Source organism: Nelusetta ayraudi, unplaced genomic scaffold (genome assembly GCF_046127955.1).
Source record: "Nelusetta ayraudi isolate G7.1 ecotype Tasmania unplaced genomic scaffold, CSIRO-AGI_Nayr_v1 ptg000022l, whole genome shotgun sequence".
Lineage (NCBI taxonomy): Eukaryota > Metazoa > Chordata > Actinopteri > Tetraodontiformes > Monacanthidae > Nelusetta > Nelusetta ayraudi.
Window position 1 is genome coordinate 2,114,028 of NW_027466072.1, and position 26,210 is coordinate 2,140,237.

Genomic DNA, 26,210 nt, shown 5'->3' on the forward strand with positions numbered 1-26,210 from the left:
ATTTTTTATTGTCAGCCAGTCACATGGGCCTAACTTCTGGGTTATAGGTAAACACACAGGGAGGGAAATGACTTAATCACCCATAGGTCACATCCCTCTTTGATGATGAATGTTCAAAAAGTAATAAAACCAGACATGTATTTATAATTCAATGTAATAATGAATCCATATAAATAATTCTGTCAGTCGACATTGCATTTGAGCTCATTTGAAGCAAGCATCTCACAGGGGACTGTGAGTGCAAGGCTCAGTGGTGATGGAAAATGGATGAGTGACCTCTCACCACCCAACACCTCTCTATAAACAAGCCTATTTTTATTCGCTCTTTTTATTCTAATTCAATTGTTTTTTCACACATTTTATTTATTTTGTTTGTCACCATTCTTTCCATTTTTTTACTTACTATTTATCCATCACTACAATCAAAAAACGAATAACACGATTTGCATAAAAGTACAAAACATCCGCATTGAAAAGGTTGGCAAAAAGCATGAAAGCAAATAAAAAAAGAAAATCAACCTGGGACTTTCCTTCAGGATCACACTGGTTTAAAACATTTTCAGATATTACAGTCAACCCGAACCCAAATCTTCTCTTTTCCCAGAGTTACTGTCGGGCCGTGTTGCTTCAGCCGAATGTGTCCCAACCTCTTGTGCCTTATCAGTCTGAGATTAGCTCATTCAAGGGAGCCCTGCGTGTTTGCTCCGTTAACCTAATCGTTTGTCTGCAGTCACGCAGCTGGCTGCAAGCAGGGAGAGCCCCTGTGTAAAACTGCTGGCGGCTCTCCTCACGAGGCTGCATTGAGCTCCACCCTGTGTTTGACAGAAGGCGGCGGGTGGATTCTCTCAGATTTAAACCATTAATGACAGGGAACCCTTTTTGCACACGCTTATTTTGTGGTCTCTTGCCACGGAGGGACAGGAAAGGATTTCTTTTCTGAGCGTTTGCAAATGGAATTAAATATCAAGGGATGATGGCGTCCACATCTATTTCACTACAGGTCATCATTTCACTAATGTGCAAAAAAGTTGTAAAGGACACACCAACCAAAAGGGAATATTATGTTTCAGAGTTTCTGCAGCGACATGAATATCTTACCCAGAATAAATTCAGAGGATTCAGTGATTCACCTTCCTGCCGTGACAACTGCTGGAACAAAACCCACTTCATGTAAAATAGGAAACGTCCGTCCTTTAAACTGTCCACTCCTCAACTTTAAATGTTATTTCTGGTCATTGTACTCTGTTACTTGAGCAGTGTGACCCTGATTTTTTGGCAGCTTCTTTGAAGAAAATAGTGTACGCTTGGAAGTGGCACTTATGCACATCATTAAAAAAAAAAAAAAAAAAAAGTGCCAAAAAATGCTCCAAACTTATCGAACAACAAGAAATGAATCGTGTTTTGGTGCTAAATTTTGATATACAAGAAAGTGAACATTAGCGTCTGGGAGCCAATCATTTATTTGGTGTACGTGAGTCAAGTCTCTAAAGCTGCTGATTGGCTTTCACATTATAGAGGTGCGAACTAGAGATGGTTGCAAACTTTTCGCTAGAGTGAAAATTAGCATCATGCCAAAAAAAAAAGTCTAAAATGAATGTGGCTCCACTTCATTAATGTGGATCCAAATAAAGCAAAATTCTACTTTTGTGTGAGGAATTAGCAGTAATTGAGGAGAAAATGACAAAAAAGAAATCCTGATTTGAATGACTAGTGAATTGGAAAATTAAATAATTGTGCTATAATGGCAATGTTTTTTGTTGTTCAAAATTGATTTTAAAACATATGTCATAAAAAAAAAGGCATCGTTCTAGAACCAGTACTGAAAACAAGGTGTCGAAATTGGAATTTCATCAGAATTTTTGGATTTGCTATCTAGCCCACGCCTCGCATGAATGTAAGTGAATGTGCTGCATTTCCAACCTTGAGAATGGCACTGCTTTAGCTGCCCTCCACTGCTGCTGAGGAGTTGATGGCACAGCGGTGGATGCCTCCTCAGTCTCTCTCTACACTTGACACTGGATTCTGACTTCATTAGAGCTCCTCTGTGGAGAGATGTCAACTGGCAGCATCAGTGGTGCTGGTGAGATCTGCTTAAGCAATTGGAGTGCTGCAGCTAAAGGACACTTGGGGCCGAATCCTTACCTCATCTGCTGCCTTTGGAAAGAATTTTAGAAATTGTCTCCCCCATGTAGTGCTGGATGCTGTGTTTACCTTTCGCTGTGATTACTACAGAGCCAGAGTACATTGCATGAAAGAAAAGTTCCGCCGCTGCTGAGGAACTCGCCCCTCACAATGCAATGCGATGCGAGGGCAGTTTTATTTCCAACATTCTTCTTCACGTTCTATCAACACAGACAGTCTATGGGGTGTTGGAGGTCCCTTGTCAGTTAAACGTGCCCTGAAATGGTCTTTTAAGCTTGCCAGCACTTACCTGAAGGGTGCGCCATTGCCATCTATTTGTGCGACCACAGTTGAAGTTGGGAGTGTGCCATTGCCTATAACTTATTGTTACCGATATTAATTCCCACCAAATACGACCAGGTTAGACTTTGCACATCAGTTTGATTTCAGTTCTATTTTTTTTTTTCCTTTAGTGGTAGAACTCCACAACCATTCACCTTCCCTGCCGCTATAAGTGAAACTAGGAAGCAGCTATTTGCCCTCAACAGTCCCCTTGAGATGATGATGAAGAAGTAGAAGTAAACAGCAAGTTGGTAGCTCAGCTGCTACTCTAGACATCAGTCTGGATTCTGCAATGTTAGACATTTTCCGTTAGAATTGGATCTGATTTTCACTTTAAAAAGCAGAAAATGGACAAGACTGCAGGCTATTCTTGGCGAGCAACTCATTGCTGCTTGGCTCTGGATTGGCTCTGGCAATAGTGAAGTGAAACACTTGTGGCACAATGGGGATTGCAATCAGGAAGTGGCAGATAATATCATCCCTCGCTCAGAGGTTTGAAACCCTGATTCTTATGTGTGATCAAAGTGCTCTTCAGAGTTTCCTCACCCACCGACCCAGTATTCCCATGTTGACTGAGCAGATTGTGTGTCTGTGCAGATGCAAGAGTGCGCAAAGGGAGGGTAGAACACTCACACACACCCTGCTGAGTCATCCTTGGCTTTAGACACTCGTACACAAGTTTGAACTACATTTTTGAAAACTTCCTCTTACGTTCTCTCCTTCTGTAAAGCATCCACTTATTTTAAACCTCATGCAGTTCTGCTATTTATTACTTTGATCTCTTCATCCCTGCGGTCATGTATCACACAAAATATATGTTTTTATCCCTGTAATACTTTGGCGACGTCTCAATTTTCTTTTTAATGTATCGGTTGCAATCCAGACTTTGTGCAACGTTGGCTGCACGCTGCAGCTGGAAACTTACATGAAAGCACAAGTTGAAGCGTGCAGCCAGAACTCTCCCGTTGCTTGTCCGACAGTACCAGGCACAGCTGGACCACTCACTGCTAACACCCCCATTGGCTGTTTATAAAGAGGCATGACATAAGAACTGTGTAGGAGAAGTCAAGCCAACCCCTGTGGTTCTGCCCCTGGTGGACACTTTGCCTTTCATCTGATCAAAATAATATTTGGGCCTAAATAGAAGCTACAGTAAACTCTATCATTCTTATGGTCAGAGATGCATCCTCACGTTGTACAAAGACATGGCGACTTATGTCAAAGACATTGCAAGTTTTCCCCCCTTGTTTCTTTGTTTTTTATTAGTCAGAGGATTTATTCAGACTCTGGCTCGAAAACAATCTAGCTGTTTTTTCACAATATAAACGCAATATTTCTAAAATTATATAGCCATATCTGAGAGGTTTTTCCAATTTTAGCTACTTTCCATCACCCGTTTTTGATTGCGATATTTAGGTTTTGCTCAATTCTAGGGGTCATGGAAAACCCAGCGACTGTGTGTGTGTGCAGGCAGCGCTCACATCCTCGGAACCCTGGCTGCATTTTCATACAGCGAGAAAAAGTGAAGAGACGTCTTCCATTTGCATTTATTCCCACGTGGCATATTCTAATCTGCATTCATACTTCCGTGTCCAATCTGCCAGGAAACCAGCTATTGTTTGAAATGGTGAGGAGGATGAAGCCCCGGCTTTTCTTAGCACGGGGAAATAGACATTTGTTTTTCATATTCAGGAAGAATGTTTTGATGCAACCAACTATTGCTGTTATTATTGTAGATCAGGATTTGTGTTCCAGTTACTTCAGAAGAAACTACGTAGTTATTCATTTTTTGTTGATTTTTCCGTTGTGTGTGTGTGTGTGTGTGTGTGTGTGTGTGTGTGTGTGTGTGTGTGTGTGTGTGTGTGTGTGTGTGTGTGTGTGTGTGTGTGTGTGTGTGTGTGTGTGTGTGTGCGCGCGCGCGCGTACGTACCAGTGTGTGTGTGTGTGTGTCTAAAGAAAGCACAATGTGGCGTCAGACCTTCTCTCCTTTGTACAGGCCAGGCATTTCCTGGTCAACAGGAGGAAGGGTGCTGAATACAACTGACACACAGGTGTGTGTGTGTGTGTGTGTGTGTGTGTGTGTGTGTGTGTGTGTGTGCTCTTTTTGGAAATGCAGGAAGAGCCATAATCACGATACCACTGAGGTGTGCACACAGAAATGGCCAGGTTGACAAATGGTTAAGAGACATTTTTAAACATTTCTTCTTTTTAAAATGTTCATGTTTTTTGTGTCTTTTGAAGTTAATATTGTTTTTTTTGTTGTTTTTTTTTTAAATCTCAGCACCATTTTTGTGATGACTGTTTGAATGAAAGTCAGACGAACTTCTCTTTTATTTGCATATTTTTGCAGAACTTTCAGAATAAATAAGAAACAACCCCTATTAGTAATTTGTAACAGAGTTGTTTTTCAGTTTTGTTATTGCAGTTGTTGCCATTTGTAGAAATAATGCAGTTTTATCTGTAATCTGTTCAGTAATACTTACAAGAGTCACGGTTCTGTCACGCCCACCTGTGGATGCGTGGATGTGCTGAACAGGTAGTTACAGTATGTTGTTGAAATGGCGCCCCCGTGTGGGTCTATTTGTAAATACTGGTCAACTGTTGTAACAGCCTGACTAGATGCTGCTTTTTGTCAATATTCCAACTCCTCTTCACTTCATGGGTTTTGCTCTTTTAATTCATTTCCTCTATCTGCTCTTTCTCCTCAATTGTCAGGTCGTACCTGCACACCATTCATTTTAATTTTTAATTAAAACGAAACAACTGCTGTACCTAAACATTGACTGGACTTTTTAAAAGCTGTACTTTCTCTACCCCCCGCCCCCCTCCTTCAGGTCTGTGTACGATGGTCAGGAACATGGCCTCTTCATGGAAAAGTTGGATGCTCGCATCCGGAACCATGATCGGGAGATAGAGAAGTTGTGCAACCATCACTTTCAGGGGTTTGTCGACTCCATCACAGAGCTGCTCAAAGTTCGGGGGGAGGCGCAGAAACTGAAGGTACGGGATGGCACGGGTTCGATCGCTCAGTTCTCAATTGCTTTTCTCTCAGTTGTCTGATGGCGTTTTTCTCTCAGAGTCAGGTGACCGAAACCAACAGATGTCTCCAGGTGGAAGGCAAGCAAGTGAGTTTAATGCTGTGCTCGAGGTGAAATGATTTGACAACACCAGAGACATCAGTTTGAAATGATTTAGTCTCCTCCTCTAAAGATTTCTGTCATTGAGGCTCCGATCTCATCACGATTGAGACGTCCCTAATTTTGATTAAAAAAAAACAACAACATAAACTATGAGTAAAGCATGGAGAGTTCATCCCTAATACTGCTTCCTCTCCCTTCACCTTCTAGCTCACCAGCTCCATGGAGGAACTGAAGCAGTGTCGGATGCAGCAGAGCAACATTGCTACTACAGTAGACAAACTGACGCACTGCTTGCCAGGTAGCACCCACTTCATACTCCCTGTAGGATTTGTGATGTAATAATAATGTAATAATAATGTAATAGTGTCTCCCCCCGCCCCTCCTCAAAACTCCATTCCAATATATACTAATTATATGCAGTGGCAGATCATCCCCGTTATTTTTTCTTTGGTCAAACTCTCATTGAAGCTCAATGTCTCTCTCTGTTTTCCACAGTGCTGGAGATGTACAGTAGACTACAGGAACAGATGAAGGCCAAAAGGTAAGTCAAGCAAAACAGATGACAATCATCATGAACTGAATTATGGACAGAACTTTTAATTTTTGAAAGGCATGAACAGAAGCTGCTACGGCGTTTTCCTGTTTGATGTGAACATTGAAAGCAGGCACGAAAACCTACAGCAGCATCTGGTAGTCAAGGAGATGCAGCATGAGCTTCCTTAGTAATAATGACTGCATTAGCAATATGATATGATGCATAATGTTATAGCTCGTCAGAAATATTATATTGCAATAATCTTGTTGAAAAAAAATATATGTAGGGACTATAATATCATTTTTTTTTTATTGTTTTAATATTTATTGTTAATTTTATTTTAATTACATTTTAGTGTTAAAATTAATATTTATTTCTGACTAGTTATGTAATATATCTGACGAGCTGTAACATTGTGCATCATATTGTATTGCCAGTGCAGTGCTAAGGAAGTTTATGCTGCGTCTCCCTGACTACCAGATGCTGTTGTAGGTTCTAGCATAGCACGAGATGTCCTCAGGGTCTTTCTTTCTCTTTTTAAATGTGGCCACTAGATGGCCTAAGAGTGTTTTGGAATGGTTTCCCCTTTCCCATACCTTGCCTTTGTCTCCGCTCGCTGCCCTTGGCCTGAACTGTAGGCAAGAGTCTGCTCAGTCATAAATTTGTCGTTTGTTTGTGTGTTTTTGTTCTTACTTTCACTCCATCCCGCGGGTGCCGGGGCTCTCAGAGAGCGGCAAGAGGTCAGCCAACGGCGACTGCTTCTCAGGAGAGCAAGTCCTGGTGCGGGAGATGCAGTGGAGTGTGTGTGTGTGTGTGTGTGTGTGTGTGTGTGTGTGTGTGTGTGTGTGTGTGTGTGTGTGTGTGTGTGTGTGTGTGTGTGTGTGTGTGTGTGTGTGTGTGTGGGGGGGGGGGGGGCAACAATCCCAAAAGTCTACCTGAGTCCACTTGCTTCTTTTTTTTTTTTTTGCTTCATGTGTGCACGTTTTAGGGCTTTGGGATTATTTTTGCGTGCTTCTGTTTGCCTCCAGTCGTGAACCTGAGAGCGAGGACACCGTTTGTTTTTCTGGTGTTTTTCAGTTTTGCAAATGTTCCCAGCCATAACCCAAAACTGAGGTTCAAACAGCCTTCCAACGCTGCCATCTAAACATCAAAAACAGGCTCGACGTTTTAAGACCCACTGGCTGTTTGATTGGACGAGAAATGAATTTGACCCGTGCACCTGCGTGCGTGTTAGGTACTACCCAGCCCTGCGGACGCTGGAACAGCTGGAGCATACGTGTCTCCCAAAGGCGGGCCAGTACCGGTTCTGCTCCATCATGGCTGAAAACATCCCCAAGCTGAGGACGCAGATCCGGGACACGGCCATGACGCAGCTGAGGGACTTCCTGGAGAGCATCAGGAAACACTCGGACAAGATTGGCGAGACTGCCATCAAACAGGTACAGGCAGACCGTCGTGCACTGTGTGCATGCATGGCGCGTTTGGAACGCTATTTCATCGTGCACTTCTTTGTTTGTGTGCGTCTTTCGATTTTCTCTTAAGAAAGCCACCAACCTCCCCACCAGCCCCCCCTCAACTTTTGTCTGGTTCTGTGGCTCCACTGCCAGTAAACCCAGTAAACAAACATGTTGGTGCTGTAGGAGACACTGTGGCTTGTCAGTAGCCATGCACACACACACACACACACACACACACACACACACACACACACACACACACACACACTTGCAGAGAGACCCTTCTTTTCAGCACTTACCTAATTGTTTTTTCAGGGTTTCTTTTTTCTTCCTCAAGGCCGAGGCAGTTATATACAAGAGTGTCTGTTTGTGTGTTTTCGTGTTCTCCTGTGGTGCCCACAGCCCAAAGAGAGGCCTCTTGTTTATTTCTTTGCCTCCATTATTTTGGAAATGTTGTTCCACGGGGCTGCAGGACGGAGGGGAAGGGGCGGTGAAGTCGGGAGTGGGCCGATGACAGACTGATGAGTGGACGGAGACTCTGAGGAAAGTGGCTTTAAAGGCTGTTGTGTCGGAGGCTTTGATCGCAGCTCCATCTGTTTTGACATTTGACATGGCGGCTAATGTGCTTCCCAGCGTCTGGTGGATTAATAACTTGTCACTCAAAAGGGCCAGATCTTTAGTTATTGCACTCTTGTGGCGTTTTTTTTTAATTTTTTTTTTATTGCATGTGGATTTGCATCAGAAATAGTAGTTGGCTCGCAAGCCAGCCAGCCAGCCAGGTTGAAGTGACCTGGATTAAACTTTTCTCCGCCGCCTCTTAAATGGATTGGAAAAGAAGTTCGCCTCCGCAGTACTTTATATGTCAGTTGCTCACGTGACTTATGACAGAATGATTGTTGTGTTTTTGTCTCGTGGGGGTTTTAGATAAAGCTCAGCTTAGGTTTAATCATATTAGAAAGAAAATAATTCAAACATGCATTCTCTGTGTTATTTTATTGACTCAGGGGAAAAGGAAAACTATGATGAGAGATATTTTTTGTGTCTCATTTTATCGGATTATGCACTTAAGTCTCTTTTTTCCCGAAATTATTTAAATGCCATTTTGGCATTGGGATACTTTACCTTTTTAGACAACTTCTGAAATGATTTGCAGAATCATAACCATTGTAGTTGGAAGTAGTTCATTGCTGCTGCCACTGTTCAGTTGGAGAAATGTTTTAAAGAGTTATTAGTCCAAGATAACAGGAAACTGTCAGGTTTTCCAGTAAAGCGGGGTTAGGGTCTTCCATCCTCTAGATGTCACTAAAGGATAATTTAACGTGAACCCAACAAATCGCTTTGGCCGCTTCGCGATCATCTTGTATGCAATAAAACATTTTAACTGTCGAGAAATTATGCAATGCAGTTGCTTTCCTTTTCAAGTTGTATGTTCAAGGGATGTATGTCAAGGCATTTAACATCGAACAAGTGAGTTTGCATTTCATACTGTGGCTCTCACTCATTTATCCTATCTGGAAGAATTTGTGACAACTTTGTCATAAAAATTTATTCAAAGTTTGTTTTCCTCAACTAGATGTTGTACAAAAATGAAAACAACAACAACAACAACATATAAATGCACTGCAAAAGACAATATAAAGTATTACAAAAATAAATTAAATAGAATGTAATTTTTTTTTTTAACACGTGTAAATACCGAAAGTTATTTTCTTCTTGTTAGAGTCTAACGACAAAAAACTGACAGAGGACATTGTAGGTGTGGTGAATTAACACATTGGAACAAACACTGACATTAGTTTTACCTTTTGTAACCATCTGTCGGTCCAATGCCAGCCCTTTCCCTCCACCAACAATCTCACATAACTGTGTGTGTGTGTGTGTGTGTGTGTGTGTGTGTGTGTGTGTGTGTGTGTGTGTGTGTGTGTGTTGCCATGCCACATTAACAGTGAAATAACAGGGAAATGAGCCCCGGCCAAGACCAAAAAAATGCAAAAATGCAGATTGCAATGTGTTTTCACATTTCAGTCAAGTTCACTCCCAGGCTAAATACACAGATAAGATTGGCCGAATTTTTAACGCTCATTACGTGACCTTTGTTTAGAAGTTCTAATGTTCCTCTCCCTGATCTCGAAATTCCTGCTCCCGCTGCTCGACGCTGCACCTTCATTTTTTCAGCAGAAACTTGCATCATTTCCCCCCCCTGCTCTTTATTTCCATCATTTGACTTCTCACTCATGTTCACACCCTTCCTGACCTTCCCCATTCCCCTTGACCTTTATTGATCTCCTGTCATCATTATTTCTATGATCATCTTTTCTGACCCCTCAATCCGTTTTGCAAATTCAACTCTCAATAGTAATGATAATAATAGAAATAATGATAATAACCTTCTTCCCCTCCTGCCTTCTGTTCTAGTACTTCTTGTCATCTATTTCCCCTCCGTCCTCTCCCCTGGCTTTGCTCTTGTCTTTATCTCTGTTTTAATCCAACACATCACTCAGTAGTCAGCGTCGATCACGCTTTTTTTTTCGTCTTCATCTCCCTTTTACACTTCCCCATTGTCTTCATCTTCCCTCGTCTCTCCTCTTTCTCCTCCTATCCTCTCTCTTTGCTCCTCTCCGCCCTTGTCCCACCCTCTCTCCTCTTCTCCAGGCATGTGGTAGCAGACAATAGCTCCATTGTGAGCCCGGTGTGCTCCGCCGTCTCCTCCCTCCATCCCCTCCGCTTTCCCCCCGGATCTATTTATTTTCACATCCTCAGTCGAGGGAGCTGTAATGATGGCTGGATACGGAGAGTCGTCGCTAATTTAGAACAGAGCGCACCGGAGAGACACACTGTCTGAGAGAGGAAGAGGTGGAGGGACCTAAAGAGAGCCCCCCCCAACCCCCCCCCCAAAAAAAAAAAAAATCAAGCATCAGGCCGGACAAGAATATAGGTTTAAGGATGGGCAGAGAAAAGTAGCAACAGCAGAAGAGGAAGCTTTCTGGTTGAGTGTCGGCGATCTGGGTCAACACATTCAATACACCATAATCCCAGAATCAGGATTGCTCAACTCATGAGGGCTTCCATAATCTCCCCTGCAATTAGTGCTTAGAGGAGTTCATGGTGAGCTGCCTCAGTGACTAACTGAATTTTCTATGACTCTTCTTCTCACTTGTGGTCCTCACATCATTTCCAACTAAGGGTCATAGATGTGAAATTGGGGGATTTTTTTTTCTGCCCATTGCAATTCAGGAGAAAAGTCCATTCTTTATTTCTAATGCTTGGCCCATCTTTCAGAAAGTGTGTGATAAAACACAGAATTCTCGAAATGAGCCCTTAGTGAGGTCACAAAGGACATGGATGCCTCTGATACTGGTAGAAGGTAAATACCAAATGTTGTGCTTCCTGAGACCTCCACTCACCACTGGCCTAGTCTCCTCCTTAACATGTGGAAGGGGCAGCAAAGCATCAGTTTTAGCAAGGAGTTGCCACTGCTCAATGCTTGGCGTCTGTCCTTTCAACTGATTAATTAATCAATTGTGCGATAAGGAAAAATTGCTTGGTGCTGAAAATTGCTTACAGGGCCTTAAAACAATATGGCGATGTCAAATATTTTCTGCTGTCCAATATTTTGTGGGCCCAAGACTGGAGAGGATGGATGTGTTTTGTCAATGGCCTGTGTTCCTAAGTAAGTAAGTAAGTAAGTAAGTAAGTAAGTAATATTTTGTTGATAGTTGTCGGGAGTAGCTCCACCCTTTCATGCAAGATAAAATGGTTCATTTCTTCTGCTAAGAAAGAAAAACTGGCTAAGTTGGAGAAGAATGAGAAGCAGGTTGGTGGAAAACGGTGACCCCTTCACTGTTGTGGGTTATCTCTCTCTCTCTGTCTCTCTCTCTCTCTCTCTCTCTCTCTCTCTCCTCTTCTGCAATTTCTATCTAATCTTTCCATCTTCCTCCCTCCCTCCCTCCTTCCTTCCTTCCTTCCCTTTTCTCTTTCATTCGCATTGCGCAAAGTCTGAGTTCTGAGCTCCTGCTGCGCGTTCGGTAGTCCTGTACATGCGCGCACACCCGCACACACACTAATGGGAAACAGATTGCAGGGCCTGTGAAGTAGAAGATTGATTACCTGTATCTAGTTACTGAGTACACACACATTCATACGCACACAGCGGGGGTGGCGGAGGGCACGCGCTCAGTCGCTGCATTGAACCATCACAGGGAAAACAAAAATTGACTGTTATAGGTTGTTATGTTGCTCAGGTGGTGACTGTGTTGTCTGCTGAAAAGTGCTCCATGGCAACGGCCTTCAGACGCTGTGATTTCTGGTTTGCCCACGAGTGACCCTCAGAAAATATGTCTCTCTTGGTTCTGGGATTCGTAGGCAGATCCTGAGTAATTTGCTCTGCTTTTATGTTGCAAAGAATGTGTTGACATTGTGAACATTTTCTTTTACAAGACAGTTGTGTAGTGTGTTTCGCATACACTGCTGCCCAAATGCACACACTGCACATTACTTTAACCAATCTCATGAATGTGTCGACGCTTTAATACAATTTTAATTTTTAAAGGTTAGGATAGAAACAAAACTTTTAATGATTCATTTTAAGAAGATTCAATTTTAGTAAAGTGCTCAGAAACAAGGATTTTCATCCTTTGCTCATTTTACTTTTTGAGACGCGTATGTTTAATTAGGTGGTTCTGTTCCTTTGTTATGAACAAAGACCATTGATACCTGTCACATTCCTTAATTTACTAAATATGCATAAATTCTGTTGGTTCTGGGCTCTGGCTGCGCCACTCCAGGACGTTTCCAGAGTTGTCCTGAAGCCACTCCTTTGACATCTTGGCTGTGTGCTTGGGGTCGTTGTCCTGCTAAAAGACCAACAGTCGCCGCAGTCTGAGGTTGTGTGCCCTCAGGAGCAGCTTTTCATCCAGGATGTCTCTGTACACTGCTGCATTCATCTCTCCCTCCATCCTGACTAGTCTTCCAGTTCCTGAAAAATTAATTTAGTCCATTTTGGAATAGGGCTTTAACAATCAAAGCAAATAAAATTCTTACTTTACTTAAATACCTCAGTCTGCATTTATTCTTTTTGTTTTGTTATTTACTTGCAATCGTGGAACAAACCGTCGAGTGGCCATTTTTGTTTTGTACGAGGATGTGCGTGCGTGCGAGCGCGCGTGTGTATGGGCACCAGATCAAAGTTGGCATTGTATTCGCCCAGCATCGCTGGTATTGCGTTCTTCCGTTAAGCCGTATCCACCTTCATACCAACACCAGTTTTTCTCATTATCGTTTTTCATTAATGACTCAAATCAGCTCTGACGTCCTTAGCGAGGGATATAAGTCAGCGAGCTAAGCTACGTGCCGGCGCCAGCGATCTGAGGAAGCCTACACGTATGTTTTGAAAGGGACCTTCAGCGGATTTGGGTGTGAATGGAAAGATGGATTCAGCTCGGAGCAAAAAAAAGGCTTCCTCGCACAACAAGCTTTTCCCACCAAAATATTTTGGTTGCCAAGCTGCCTGGAAATGTTATAGTTTGGAGTTATTAGACTGGCCACTAAACGTGTCACAAAGAAATTCAAGAAATCACCATGTACAGAAATCAGCAGAGCAATAACTGCAAATCAAAGACTTTGTAGCATCGGCCCAAAAATGTTGGTGCCAAGAGTTCCAGTCTGCATCCCTCCACATTTCATTTCTTTCATTTTTAGTTCAGGGTTTATCTTCCAGCAGTGCTGAGGTAACAGCAGAGTGTGTCATTCCCACAGCACTCAAGATGAAAACAGAAGCATTTCATGATCATCTTTTGTATGTGCCTGATGAATACAGTCGGGCAATATTGGTTCTCGACAAGGTTGTGAGAAAGAAAATCTTACCGTCTTAACTTGCACCTTTCAGAACAAAATGTCGTATAACGGCACACAACTTCACTTATTGGAAGCAGAAACACAGATCACGCCCTCTCCATTTTTAACTCCTGAACACTTAAAGCTGTGTGCTTTGTTTAGTGATGACTCTTCATCCTTCCTGCTCTTCCCTTCCTGTCTTGCTGTGTACCCTCTGGTGTATTCTTAGGTGCCTTTGCTAAATCACTTTTATTGGCCATGTCCACGTTTACGGGACAAGGAGTGGTGGGTTTTACACAAAGGTCACAAAGACAGTGACCTCATTACAGTATCCACCATGGCCATGCGTCCCCCACTTTTTCCATGCAGTTATTTTGGGATTTATTCTATTTTCCTGTTTGTTTGTTTGTTTTTTAAAATTCTTTCATATTTGTTCCTCTTTGTCTTAAAGAGTAGGTGTAACATATGTCAAGTTGCCAATGGCTGATGCCTTAATGTGGTTGCCAGTAAACATCTGGTTTAAGAGGCTTGACCTGCACTCTCAAAAGAAATTCTGCTGCTCTGATGTTGTGCCAGAAGCACGTCGTCCTTTCTTCTCCTCTTGCCGTTTGGAAAGCGTTGCAGGGAATGCAGGATGTCAAAGCAGGTTTCACTGTGAAAGTGTACCTGCTCTGGTTCCAGTGATGATATTAATGGGAGTATATTTTTGTTTTCAGGCACAGCTTCAGCGCTCTTTGGACAGCTCTGTCTCCTCGAAGCCCAGACCCTTCATAGGTCGACGCAGCAGAAGGGAGCAGGCAGCGTCAACGGACAGCAGTGGACGGGGAGGCAGTCAAGCACTGGAACAGGACTCCGGCATCCTGGATGTGGAGGATGACGAGGAGGATGACGAAGTGAGAAAAGTGCCACTGCACATTGAAACACGTGCATCAATTCATTTAACTTTATTTAACCGGGAAGTCGTATTGAGATTTGAGATCTCTTTGACAAGCGAGACTTTGCCAAGATACACAGGGATCGGAAAACAGCGACAGCTATTCAAGGTCTTTTTATTCAATTCTATTCATAGTTGCTTCTCAAGAAAACAGTGATATTTATCCTGCACTGCATTCGTTTGGAAGGTTTTAAAATCGTTGTTAGCTATGGATGTTTTCAATTGAATAACTTTGGAGATTGTTTCATCAGATGGTCACTTGGAGCCGGCAGACAGAGAGGGCTACTGGGGTATGCTGGGAGTTTGCAAAGCTTCATAAATGCCAGCCTACTGAATCATATGCAGCAACATATTAAAATGCCTTATTACAATGACTAACATAAAGTTTATCTTATAATTGAGGTGGTAACGGATTATGTAATGATTACTTTATATGATAGTCTTTCCTCAGTTAAATATCTGCACTCAGGCTTGTCTCAGTTAAACTTCACTACTGTAATGGCAGGTTTATAGTGGCACTGCTTTCCTGATCCAGAAACAACTGGAAAAATCAGTCAAATTTAAAAAAACAAATAAAATAAATTCAAACATAGTATGTTCAGTCTTGTCAAAACTTTTAAGGTCTTACTTATTTCAGTCTTAGGCTAAGGTTGGATAAAAAAAAGAAGTTTTTTTAAATTATTTTTTGAAAGAGGGGTCAGTGCATTTCCATACAAAGACATCTGGAGCCACATTCAGGAGCACACCTTCATTTGAAGGGTGGTGCGTTCATCAACAAGATATTTTGAGACTGTTGTAAAGATGAACTTTAAGACTTACCGTCATTGCTGCAAAATGGACACAAAGCATTTTGGCACTGAACTCTTGAAGTCATCCCTCAGGGGCTCCGAGGTCTTTCTTGCCGTTGTTGTTTTACAGTCGAGGAAAGTACAATAAAGTCGGAGAGAATGGAGCTGAACTTGTCACCCCCGTGCTGCCATTCTGTTTTTAAGGTCCCTGTCGTCCCCTTGGCTTATTTACATCCTGTAAACTTGACTCAACCCTCTTCACCGGAAGACCTTGGCTCAAACAAAGGCCTGACCCCACGGCCGGCAAAGTTATTGCCGTGTTGGCGCCGATGGTTGGCATCGCCGCAGCCGCCATCTCCGCACGCCATCCCTGCCCCTGCCACGTCTCACCCTTTCCTCTGAGGTCCTTTAGCTAAAGCAGTGCTTCTCAACTGGTGGGTCGTGGCCCAAAAAAGGGTTGCAGAGCTGTTTTGATCGGTCGCTGTTTTTATTATTTTTTTTATTTCTTTTTAAACAGGATTTTAAAATATATCTGTATTTATAGAGAAAATGGTTGGCATTCCCATTTTGCAGGACACGCAATTCAATTCAGTAATTTTCATCATTTATTTACTAGATATATGGTAATATAAAGTGGGCTAGTGCTTTTATTTTTGTGGAATAAATCTGGGTTTCGACTTCATTATAAGGAGAAAAATGTTGGTCCAGAGACTCCACCAGCTGAGAAGCACTAGAGGCATACCCCTTAAAACAAAATCTGACAAATCGCATTCATACTAAGACCATTTTAAATTTTGGAGCAAATAGACACATGCTGGTGTTTGGCCATTCACGTTGTGAAGTATGCATTGGGAAATTGGCACCGCACACATGGTGCAAGCTGGAGCATGTGGTCCGAGAGGCAGAATTAGTGTGTTTGATGGTAGGATGGATGGGTAGGAAAGAAGAGAAGAGCTGGCATCTCTCTCGGAAGACTTTGAGAGAGCCAATGTGTAGATGACGGTTGACGGCATTAAAATAAACAAGTTTCAAATGGACTAATTTGCTAGTGATACATCACCCCCCCACCCCCCCACCCCCCACCCTAACCCTAACCCTCTTCAGTTCTTGGGCGATAGGATGTAAGGCAAGAGACATTCAAGAAGCATTTTCCTGGCTGAGAGTGGTCAACTATAAAATGTTGCTCAGATTTATCATCCGTCCTGTTTCTCTTCTAGGACACAGATAATGATAATAACAGTAAATAACAACGACAATTGGGAAATACTTCAATTCCGTGCTTAAAAGTTTCTTATAAAACATTTTTAGTGAGAACACTTGGTGACATCGTAAAAGCATGCGTGACTAAATCATGGGTATTTTTCTCTTTTCTTTTCATGTTTACTATCTTACTTTTCTTGTGGTGTGAGCAAAGGAATGCTGCTCTGCATTTTATTTTGCAATAAAACTAATGATTTTGTTTCAATAATGGATAAAATCAACTTCTTCTCTTGCACAGGTCCCTGGAGCTCAAGACTTGGTAGATTTCTCTCCAGTTTACCGCTGCCTACACATTTATACTGTGCTGGTGAGTTTATCTTCTCATGTTTTTTTTTTTTTTTTGCACAACAATAATCATGAGTTTAACACTGACTTATTTACCTATTGCCTGTTTTGTCCTAAACTCAACTTGACCCAACTTGACCTGCTCAAGCACAAACAAGTTTAGATGATAAATAACCACTTCCAATGTCACCACTCCACCCTGACATAATTGCTGTTTTAGGAAACAGTCACTGTTTTATGACTTTTGAACACATGTTGTATATATGATTACGTATAAAATATTACAGTATTTATTGGTTTCTGGAAAAAAGTACATATGTCACAATTTCAAATGCATTCAAATGGCGAAGAAAAATGGTGAAAAGCAAACATGTTTTAATCAGCTGGATGTTGTTGTTTGTATCTTGTGTGTATGTGTTAAAATAGATCGGTCTAAGTTGCCTCTACTGAGTTTCAGAAGGCTCTGCTTCGAAAATGCTCCAGTTGTAAATTTTCTTGGAATTGGTGTACCCAGAGATTTGTTTCTTCCAGACTGAGAACTGGAAACCTGGATTGATCCAAGCAGAGTTAATGGGCCTTATGATGATACTGTTCCACTTGTCTCCCTGAACCCACCCCAACACAGAACCCAGCAACTCTCTCTGCAATGCTGCAGCTTTTGGATTGCAATTTGTGAATTTCAAGTTATGCCCACCTTGACCTTATCCAACCAGACTTATTATGGATGTTTCATCAGAAAAGATGAACCTTTGAGGTTTATCCTCATTGTATGTTCTTCAGTATGCAACCTTTATCACCTAGCCCTGAAGGAGAATCAATAGAGCTTCATGAGCAGATCATATGTTACTGTACGACGTGGCCTCTTGGTGGAGGCTGGCTTTTCTCCAACCCGAATACTGTGTTGTGTGTGTGTGTTCGCGTGCACGTGCAAGATCTGTGGGAGAGTAAAAGCGACGCAGATGGAGGTGTTGACTGGGCCATGACTGGGTCACTTGCACATTTGGGGTCTGTGCTGTGCATACTTTCTGTGACCGGGCCACTGCAGCCAGAGAGCCGGCTGTTTCTGTTGTGTTTTCATGTATGTGTGTGTGTATCGAAGCCGAGGGGGTTGAGTGGCTGAGGGGGAACAGGAAGTGCATGAACTTTGACAGGGGGGAGAAAGTGAACTCTTTATAAAAAAGAAAAGAAAAAGGAGGTTGGGAGGAAGCGAAAGGGGGAGAATGAAGGGGTTGAAAGGCTCAGGGACAAAGTGAATGAAAGCACGGAAGAAGAATAGATTGGGTGGGTCGGTGAGAGTGAGCAAGGTACAGAGAGGCATATCAACAAGTTTCAACAATTCATTCAGTCAAACAAAAGCACCGGCAATTAAATGGGATGATGCAAAATAGAAAATACAACGTGAACTTTGAGGATAAGTCCATTTGTAACATAAAAGAATAAAGACAGCAGAAAAAGGGGAGAATAAGTCAGCAGGCCAGTGTCAAAGTTCAAAGTCAATGTCATGTCCTCGGTGTGGAGGTCGGTGAGTAAAAATCGAAGAGAAAATAAATGAAGACTTGTATTCAGTGAGGCGATAGAAAGGGGAAGAAAGAAGCCGAGGGCAGGAGGGAGGCAACAGGTCAGGTCAGTGGTGGTGCAGCGGCAGCGTTTATTGAAAGGAAAGAGGAGAGAGTGAATCAGTCACACAGTGATAAGGAGTAAAGAGGAGGGAGGTCGGAGGGAAGTTAAAAGGGGCAAAAACAGGAAGGCCAGGATGAAAACACAAGTTGGAGGAAGATCTCGGCGGCATGAAAGAAGTTGGCTGAGGAGAATGTTGGATGGAAAAGAGAATGATGGAGGAGAATGGAAACTAGTGTGTTCTGTCGTGGGGAAGGTGTTGAGAGGTCCGACCTCTTCACCTCCGAGGTCCCTTGTACTCGCTCTCCACCGTAGACACAAACGCAGCGGCCAAGACACGTGTGCGGAGCTGTTTTATTCATTAGAGTGGTGTCGCAGCACGTTCGAACGACAGGCTGCCCGCCGGCTGCAGACTTCTGATTTGCCGTTAGAAAAGAAAAGCAAGAGGTCCAGTGGCCAGTGAGGTCAACTGAAACAACATGGACAAAACGCACATGCACACTTTAATTGGTGCTTGAGAACGAGTTTCACCCACAGAGGCTCGCGCATGTAACCCCCCTCATATTTATTTTTCTTGTAAATGTGGATGTGGAATCCCATTTGCAATCAAGACCGCTTTCTCCGCGTTCCTTTTTTCCCCCCTCCCTTCTTCTCCTCCTCCATCCATTCTCTCCTTTCTGTTTCCACCTCTTTGTCTCGTTTCCACATTTGAAGTCCACGATTTTCCAGCCGCGGCGGAGCAGCGCCGGCTTAGAAACAGTCATCCTTTGTTAGGCGCGCGCACACGTACTGCGTGGTGACTGCCGATCAGTGTAAACACGAGCCCGAGGTCCAACACACTGAGGAGCAGGAGGCAAGTCTGGGGATGAAGCGTCAAACTGGAGGCTTTACGCTGCAGGACTGAGGCTTAAAAGATGGCTCTGAGACTTGTATTTCAATTATTATCTAAAGCTATTAAATCACTTTGTTCGAGTAAGTTAATTAATAGAAGCGGTACACAACAAGATTGCCTGGCCAGCAAAGATCCAACTGTCTGACTGTCATATCAGAGTCATGCTGAGGAAATGCAACAACAAGAGACGTCAGCCCTTTTTTCACACAGGCAGCAATCAACCAGTCAATCAATCAAGCAATCAATCAGTCAGTCAGGATTTAGCATCTTATATCCTATTTGGTTCATTTTTTTTTTAAAGTTGCGTCCAGTTGTCAAGCCAAGTTTGAGAAAAATCATTTCAAAGTCGTTCCTGTGAGATTCTTGGTGGTTTCAGGCTCCAGTTGACACGACCAAAACAGCAAACCACCTGCGTCTTACAAGTTATTGACCCATCGGAACGCCCTGAGGGAATGAGGGAATGCCCTGAAAAACAACCATTCCTTGTTTCTTGGAGGCACAATTAAATTCTGTTTAAAATAGTTTTTACTGGTTATTATTTCAAGAAATATCTAGATTTGGAATTCTATAATCAAAACTGTGAATATTTTTCCATTCCAACATTTGGTGACTCATTATTACTTCTTGCTCTTAGTTCAGAGCTCAAAATACACAGTGTTGCACGCTAAAAGCAGGTAAGAAGCTGTTTTAATTCTTCTTATCTGACCAGCTCCTATCAAAGTGATAGCATTTATTGCTATCTGACGCATACCCATGTCGCCAGACCCCAGCAGTGCTTAGTAAGGCTGTATGGGTGGTGGTCTGGTCTGCTGGTCAGGGGAGCACGTCATTTTATCTGCCCAGTTCTAAGTCCTTATCTCTGGACTGGTGGGAGTGAAGGTCCTGTTCTGAGCCGTAGACCACAAGCTCCCTTCTGTCTCACTCTTTGGGAGATAAGTGGAAGAGCTTCTGTGTAATGGAAGGAAGAGATACGGTGCGGGTCAGGCTTGGAAAGCTGGCGCTGTCTCCCTTAGTGTGTTGGTTTTAGGTCTGACCTGCGGCGCCAACCAGAACAACCAACCAGTACTGGTCATCAAAGAGCTATGCTGGTACACGTCCTCGCTCTTTTGCTCACTTGCCCCCACATCACCCTCTCGCTATTCTCCCATTATTATTATTATTTTTTTTTTTTAAAGCTTTTTAGTTTCAGAACTTGTAAGATGAATTCATCCGTGTAGTCAAGATGTTCTGCCTCATATACAGTGTCAGAGATCCCATATTATACATAGTTTCCGATCTTTCTTATTCATCCTGGTGGTTTCCAGTAGAACATCTTCATCTGATACATTTATTTATTCTCCTCACCCCCCGAAATAGCTCTCCAGAAAACAACACATTTAGCTCTCTGTTTGAAGCTTCCATCAAAAATACTTGTCAGTCTGAAGCAGTCAGTGGACATGTTGTCACTGACCTTTGCAAAGTATTGTTAACCTTTGTCAGAGCACAAACGACTGATGTCTTTAAAAAAAACAAACAACGGTTTTAGCGCACACTTTTTAAAAAGTGGTGCAAGCGATGGTGCGACATTAAGCACTTTAACCTTTCCTGCAGTAGGTCGTTTTTGGGATGAACGTTCTTGTTGGAACACATTAGTCGAGTGATTTTATAAATGGGTTCTGTATTCGAAACTGCACTACCAAGCTACTACTAAGATGTTTTTATTCTTAATCTTTCCAGGGTGTTTACTCCAGAGACTATTACTCTAAGCGGCCTTAAATATAAAACAAAAAAACTTATTTTACTTTACAAATGTGTATTTTTTTGTGCTCAGCACATCCACACTCCCATCAGTAGTTTTACCTCGCATCACCCTTATCAACTGGATCTACAGTATCTGTGCGTCTTTCCTTCCATGCAAACCTGTAATTTGTTTTTTTTAGGGTTTGCGTGATGTGTTTGAAAACTACTACAGAAAGCAGCGGAGGAAACAGGCTCGCCTTGTGCTGCAGCCTCACTCTAACATGGTATGACCCTGCACTGTCACCCCGTGTTTGAGTATGTATGTCACACACTGCTAACTACACAAGCCATCAGTCTGCAGACACTCACTCTCCTCCCTAAATCTCACATTAATGAATTTCTCTCAATAACCATCACTGTGAATATTTGCCACATTGGCTGAATTATCAAAGCAGTATATTTAATTTTGGTTGAGGTGCTGTGAAAATGTATGTCTCCAGTAAGTATTGCAAACTCTTGTCTTTGCTGTTGGACTCAAACTCTGGTCCCCCTACTCCCTTCATATTTGTCACTGTAAATTTGTCCCTGTATTACAGCATGAAACCCTAGAGGGATACAGGCGGTACTTCAATCAGATCGTTGGGTAAGGCTTTAGTTTCTTCATGATTTGTTCTGGACTTTTTCTTCTACCTAACTGTACTGAGCTGTTCTTGCCCTATTTATCCACCGAAATGCTCCCATGCCATTTTGAACTTCTTTTATGGGTTAAGTGGTGGTGATGAATTTTTGACAAACATTGATTTTCCACAGTTGAAGAAAAATGTTATTATAAAGAGAACAGCGAAGCCGCATTTTAATGTTTCTCAGTGGTACTGCATTGAAAACCTTTATTTTATTATTGCATGATTTTAGCTATTGATTCTTTCTCCCAGGAAACTAAGAATATATTTTCCTCTTAAATCTCACCCACATCTTCCTTTTTTCTGCAATGTCCTTCATGCGTAACCATTAAAGATTTGAAAACGGTAGCGATCAAATGAAAATTCCTTTATGGTGTATTTACATTCCTTCGTAATGACTTGGGAATACCAACTGTGCTCACTTGTGCCACATTTTTAACCACAGTTGCGCTCATTGTGGCCTGCTGAGCCTCAGTGGGCACCACTTTAAATGGGATGCGATGTTAGTAGACATAAACCAAAGCCACTTTTTGAAGATTTGATCGTTTTCCACGCAGGAATGGTTTTTAAGAAAGCTGCACCGCGTACATTTGGATGAGTGCTGCTCTAACTTTGTGTTTTAGTGGAAAGAATGTAGCCCGTTGCTCAACTGTCATTGGCACTTGACGAGATTTCCTTAAACGGAGTGGTCACAAAGGCTTTTGTGGAAAATATATCATTGCACACTAAAAGCTAAGGGTGTAAACAGGCCACGATTCACACAATTTGTTTTATGAAATAGTAATGGGAGTTTTGAAAAGTGGTCATCCTCGAAACCTCACTGGTTTGGGATGAATTGCGTGTTGGACTATGTCCTTCAAAATACAAGAGATAGATAGAGATGTAAATCTTGTTAGCAACTCTTTGCATTTGGCAAGACCGTTTCAGTATGGTGTTTCAGACGTTTGGCATCAGTTGACCGCTAACGCCTTGGGAAAGCAGGACTCTGTTCCACGTTGCAGTAAAGAGTCTGACTGAACAGTTTTTGTTCAATAAATATCAACTGTTTTTGGCTTTTTTCCCCTCAAGCTTCTTTGTTGTGGAGGATCACGTCCTGCACACCACACAGGGTTTGGTCAACAGAGCGTATGTGGAGGAGCTGTGGGAGCTGGCGCTGTCCAAAATCACTGCTGCCCTGCGGACGCACTCTGTGAGGGCCTTCTGCCTAAATACAAGTTGACCGTGAAGCGTTGATGCATAAAATGCTGCTCTGCTCTGACTGTGACAGCAGCCTAATGCTCTCTCCTGTCGCTACAGTCGTACTGTGACAACCCTGACCTGATCCTCGACCTGAAAAACCTAATCGTCCTTTTTGCTGATACACTGCAGGTAAAAGTTTCTCCGTTTTATTTGATCTTTTAATGACACGTCCTTGCAGCTCTGCTTTATCAAGTTTTTATGCAGGTTTTCCCCTTGCAGGTCTTTTTTGGTCATATGTCAGGCATTTCAGCATCGCTAAGTAAGCTATTTGACCCCAGAGACTCATTAGACTGCTTCAAAGCATGTTTTGTAGCTTAAGAATGGGCGGCTGCCAATCTCCAAAGAAAGACTCTTTCTTTTAACTCAGCCTTTTGCATAACGTTGGTCAATCTGTAGCAGCTCACCCATCTTACATTTATTTGCCTCCGTATATATGAGTGTGATAGAAGTTGGATTGGCAGGATGAAGTGAAGGTGGGGAGGATGTGGGTAAAGGCACGATGGGAGAAGTGGATGTAGATGAGTGTGACGGGACGAGTTGGGGAATATGATAAATGCACGGTGCGCTGCCAACAAAAACCACTCATGTGAAGTGATGAAGTGTTAACGAAACAGCGAATCTCCTCCCTGCTTCTCTCCGACCGTTTGCTCCGTCTGCAGGGCTACGGCTTCCCTGTGTCCCAATTGTTTGACATGCTGCTGGAAATGAGGGAGCAATATGGAGAAATTCTGCTGAAGAGATGGAACCTCACCTTCAGGTACGTCTTTCTGAGAGGTGCAACATTTTTGCCGTCTGAGTCGCACGGTGTGCGTGCGCCTCGTCGTTCTCCTGCATCAGGAGACGCTAATGACCTTCCAGGTGCTGAGGAGCGTCTTACAAAGTGCAAGTTGCACTGGCATTCCCCCTCTCCAGTCATGAGGCCAAAAGGGCACTCGGAGTTGTGGGACCACGACATGCACACGCACACACACACGTCTTGGTTTGTGGGAAACTTCCTCGTCTTGGTTTTGAAGTTTTACAACCAGCCAGAGGGAGGAAGTGTTTTAAAGCAGACGTCCGGAACATTCTCTGCCCCTCAGAATGGGCAGCACCCGTATGAGATTGTGTTCATTTATATCCTTGTGTGTGTATGTGTGTGTCTGGCCCTGCGTGCCATTGTTTTCGCCATCGCTTTTGTCCAATGACACCAGTGGGACTTGGCCCGAGAGTGGACAAATAAACATACACTCGCACACACACACACACACACACACACACACACCAGTCCCCGTCCCCCTCTCGCACTTGCGCGCTTTATCACAGAGGGAGGTGCACGCGCGCAGCACACACACACACACACACACACACACACACACACACACGGAAAGCCACAGGAATGTTGTGTTGTATTGTTGCAGAGAGGGCGCTCTCCGGTTCACGGCCTCTCCATGGAACGTTGGAACGTCCGAACTCTGGAGCGCCAGCGAGAAGTTGGGGTGCATGGTGGGGTGGGAGGGAGAGAGAGAAAACCTCAAGAATTACAATCACCCCCAATGGGATGATTGTGTTTATTTATGTGTGTGAGAAAAGAGAGAGTGCGAGGCTGAGGGCAGCGCACTGACTCCTGTTGACCTCTTTCTGGATTTATTTACCCCACGGTTATTGTTACGGTTATTATTATTATTTTTGTTGGTCCTTTCCTCTCTCTCCAGGCAGGTGTTGGACCAGGACAACTACAGTCCCATACCAGTTTCCACGGAGCAAGAGTACAGACACTACACTTCCCAATTCCCCTTGCAAGACCCTGAACTGGAAAAGGTAGGAGTGGGGGGGGGGTTACACCAGGGGAATGGCAATAAATGACTGGATGGTGACTAATGATCCTGCTTGCAAAGGAAAAAGAGAAAACTGAATTGAATTGAATTGAATTGAATTATTTACTGTCATCATACAGGAGTCCAACAACATTTAAAAGCGATCAAAGTTGCAATATTTTGCATGCCTGTTTTTTTTTTGTATAAAACATTTTCAGTGTAGTTTTAAACTCCACTATCAGATGAATTTACCTTAATTATCATTTTCTGACATTCACCTGTGGAAGGAAAAGCATCAGTGTTTGCAGGATTAGCGGCTGTTAAAGATATTTGTAAGCAGAAAGCTAAACATGCTGATTTCTGCTAGCACTACCGCTACTACTTCTACTACCACTACTTCTACTACTTCTATCAAAAAGTGAAATTTAAAGACAATGTAAGGAGTTCATGCTACAGTGACATTATATCATGATAGTAGAGCATTTAAGTTGAAGCATGCAATGGTAAATTCCTCATCTGAAATTAACAACAGCTGAAAGTGGTGGATATAGCACAGCAAAAAATATCAATGTCTGAATAACTTGTCATTGGACCTCTTTTAGTGCCATGATGTCATGATCCTCTCTTCATCTTTATTCCTTTGCTGTCTTCCTCCAGCTTCCCTTCCCTAAGAAGCTTCCTTTCTCCGAGTTTGTGCCAAAAGTCTACGGCCAGCTTAAAGAGTTCATCTATGCCTGTCTGAAATACTCAGAAGACCTGCACCTCAGGTATCTGCCTGTTCACCAGTGTTTTTACCTGCCTTGTCAATTGGCCTTATCAACCCTTTTTTGCGAATATGACTTGAATTCCTGCTGTTGATTCGTATTAACTACTGCTGCTCCTGCTCCTCAGGTAATGGCCTTCATTTAGTTATCTATTTGAAATCCTGTCATGCTGTTTCGATATCATTATTATGAGCATTTTAATCAGTGTTTTTGGGCATTGCTGCCTCCATTTGTCAGAGGCAACTTAAGTTTAAGAGGTTTGATGTGCCTGGGAAGCAACAAGCAGCAAACAAGCATTCATTGGAGCAACTTGGTTCTTCAGTAAACCTATAGGTGCTGAAAATCACAGCAGTGTGTTGGTAGAGTTTAAGTCACTAAAACAGTTGTCATAATGCTAAAAGTGTTGCGTCTCTGGGGTGATCATGTTATCTAGATAAACTGTTCACAGATTATTTGGTACAAAAGCCCACTGAAAGCATCGTATTGAAGATGGAATTCTTCAATGTCATTCTTCCCTTGATATTTTTTGCAGTCTCCCCAATCTCAAACTAAAGACTGAATAGGGTTCAAATGAAATGAAGTGGTCAAAAATATACAGCCTCTGGCTTGAGACCCATTCAATCCTTTTATAAAACACTAATTACAGCCCCAAGGTAAAATTACAATCCACTAATCTGAATAAGTAAAAATGTAAAACAAACCCTGACAAAAGATGAAGAATCAGAATCAGCTTTATTGACCAAGTTTGTGCATGCCAAACAGGGAATTTGACTCCGGTTTTTCTCTATCCCACTACTTAGGTTAAAAAAACA

General features: G+C 42.7%; 1 protein-coding gene across 1 annotated transcript in view; it reads left to right on the forward strand.

Annotated features, from left to right (window-relative positions):
• exoc6b (exocyst complex component 6B) overlaps nt 1-26,210 on the forward strand; it is a 71,403-nt gene that overhangs the window by 3,790 nt on the left and 41,403 nt on the right. Inside the window, exons 3-16 of the mRNA XM_076028077.1 lie at nt 5,298-5,463; nt 5,541-5,588; nt 5,811-5,901; nt 6,099-6,144; nt 7,373-7,577; nt 14,144-14,320; nt 16,648-16,716; nt 21,123-21,206; nt 21,519-21,565; nt 22,671-22,791; nt 22,899-22,970; nt 23,501-23,598; nt 24,533-24,638; nt 25,292-25,396. Of these exons, the coding sequence (XP_075884192.1) occupies nt 5,298-5,463; nt 5,541-5,588; nt 5,811-5,901; nt 6,099-6,144; nt 7,373-7,577; nt 14,144-14,320; nt 16,648-16,716; nt 21,123-21,206; nt 21,519-21,565; nt 22,671-22,791; nt 22,899-22,970; nt 23,501-23,598; nt 24,533-24,638; nt 25,292-25,396 (1,435 nt within the window). The remainder of the gene's footprint in view (nt 1-5,297; nt 5,464-5,540; nt 5,589-5,810; nt 5,902-6,098; nt 6,145-7,372; nt 7,578-14,143; nt 14,321-16,647; nt 16,717-21,122; nt 21,207-21,518; nt 21,566-22,670; nt 22,792-22,898; nt 22,971-23,500; nt 23,599-24,532; nt 24,639-25,291; nt 25,397-26,210) is intronic.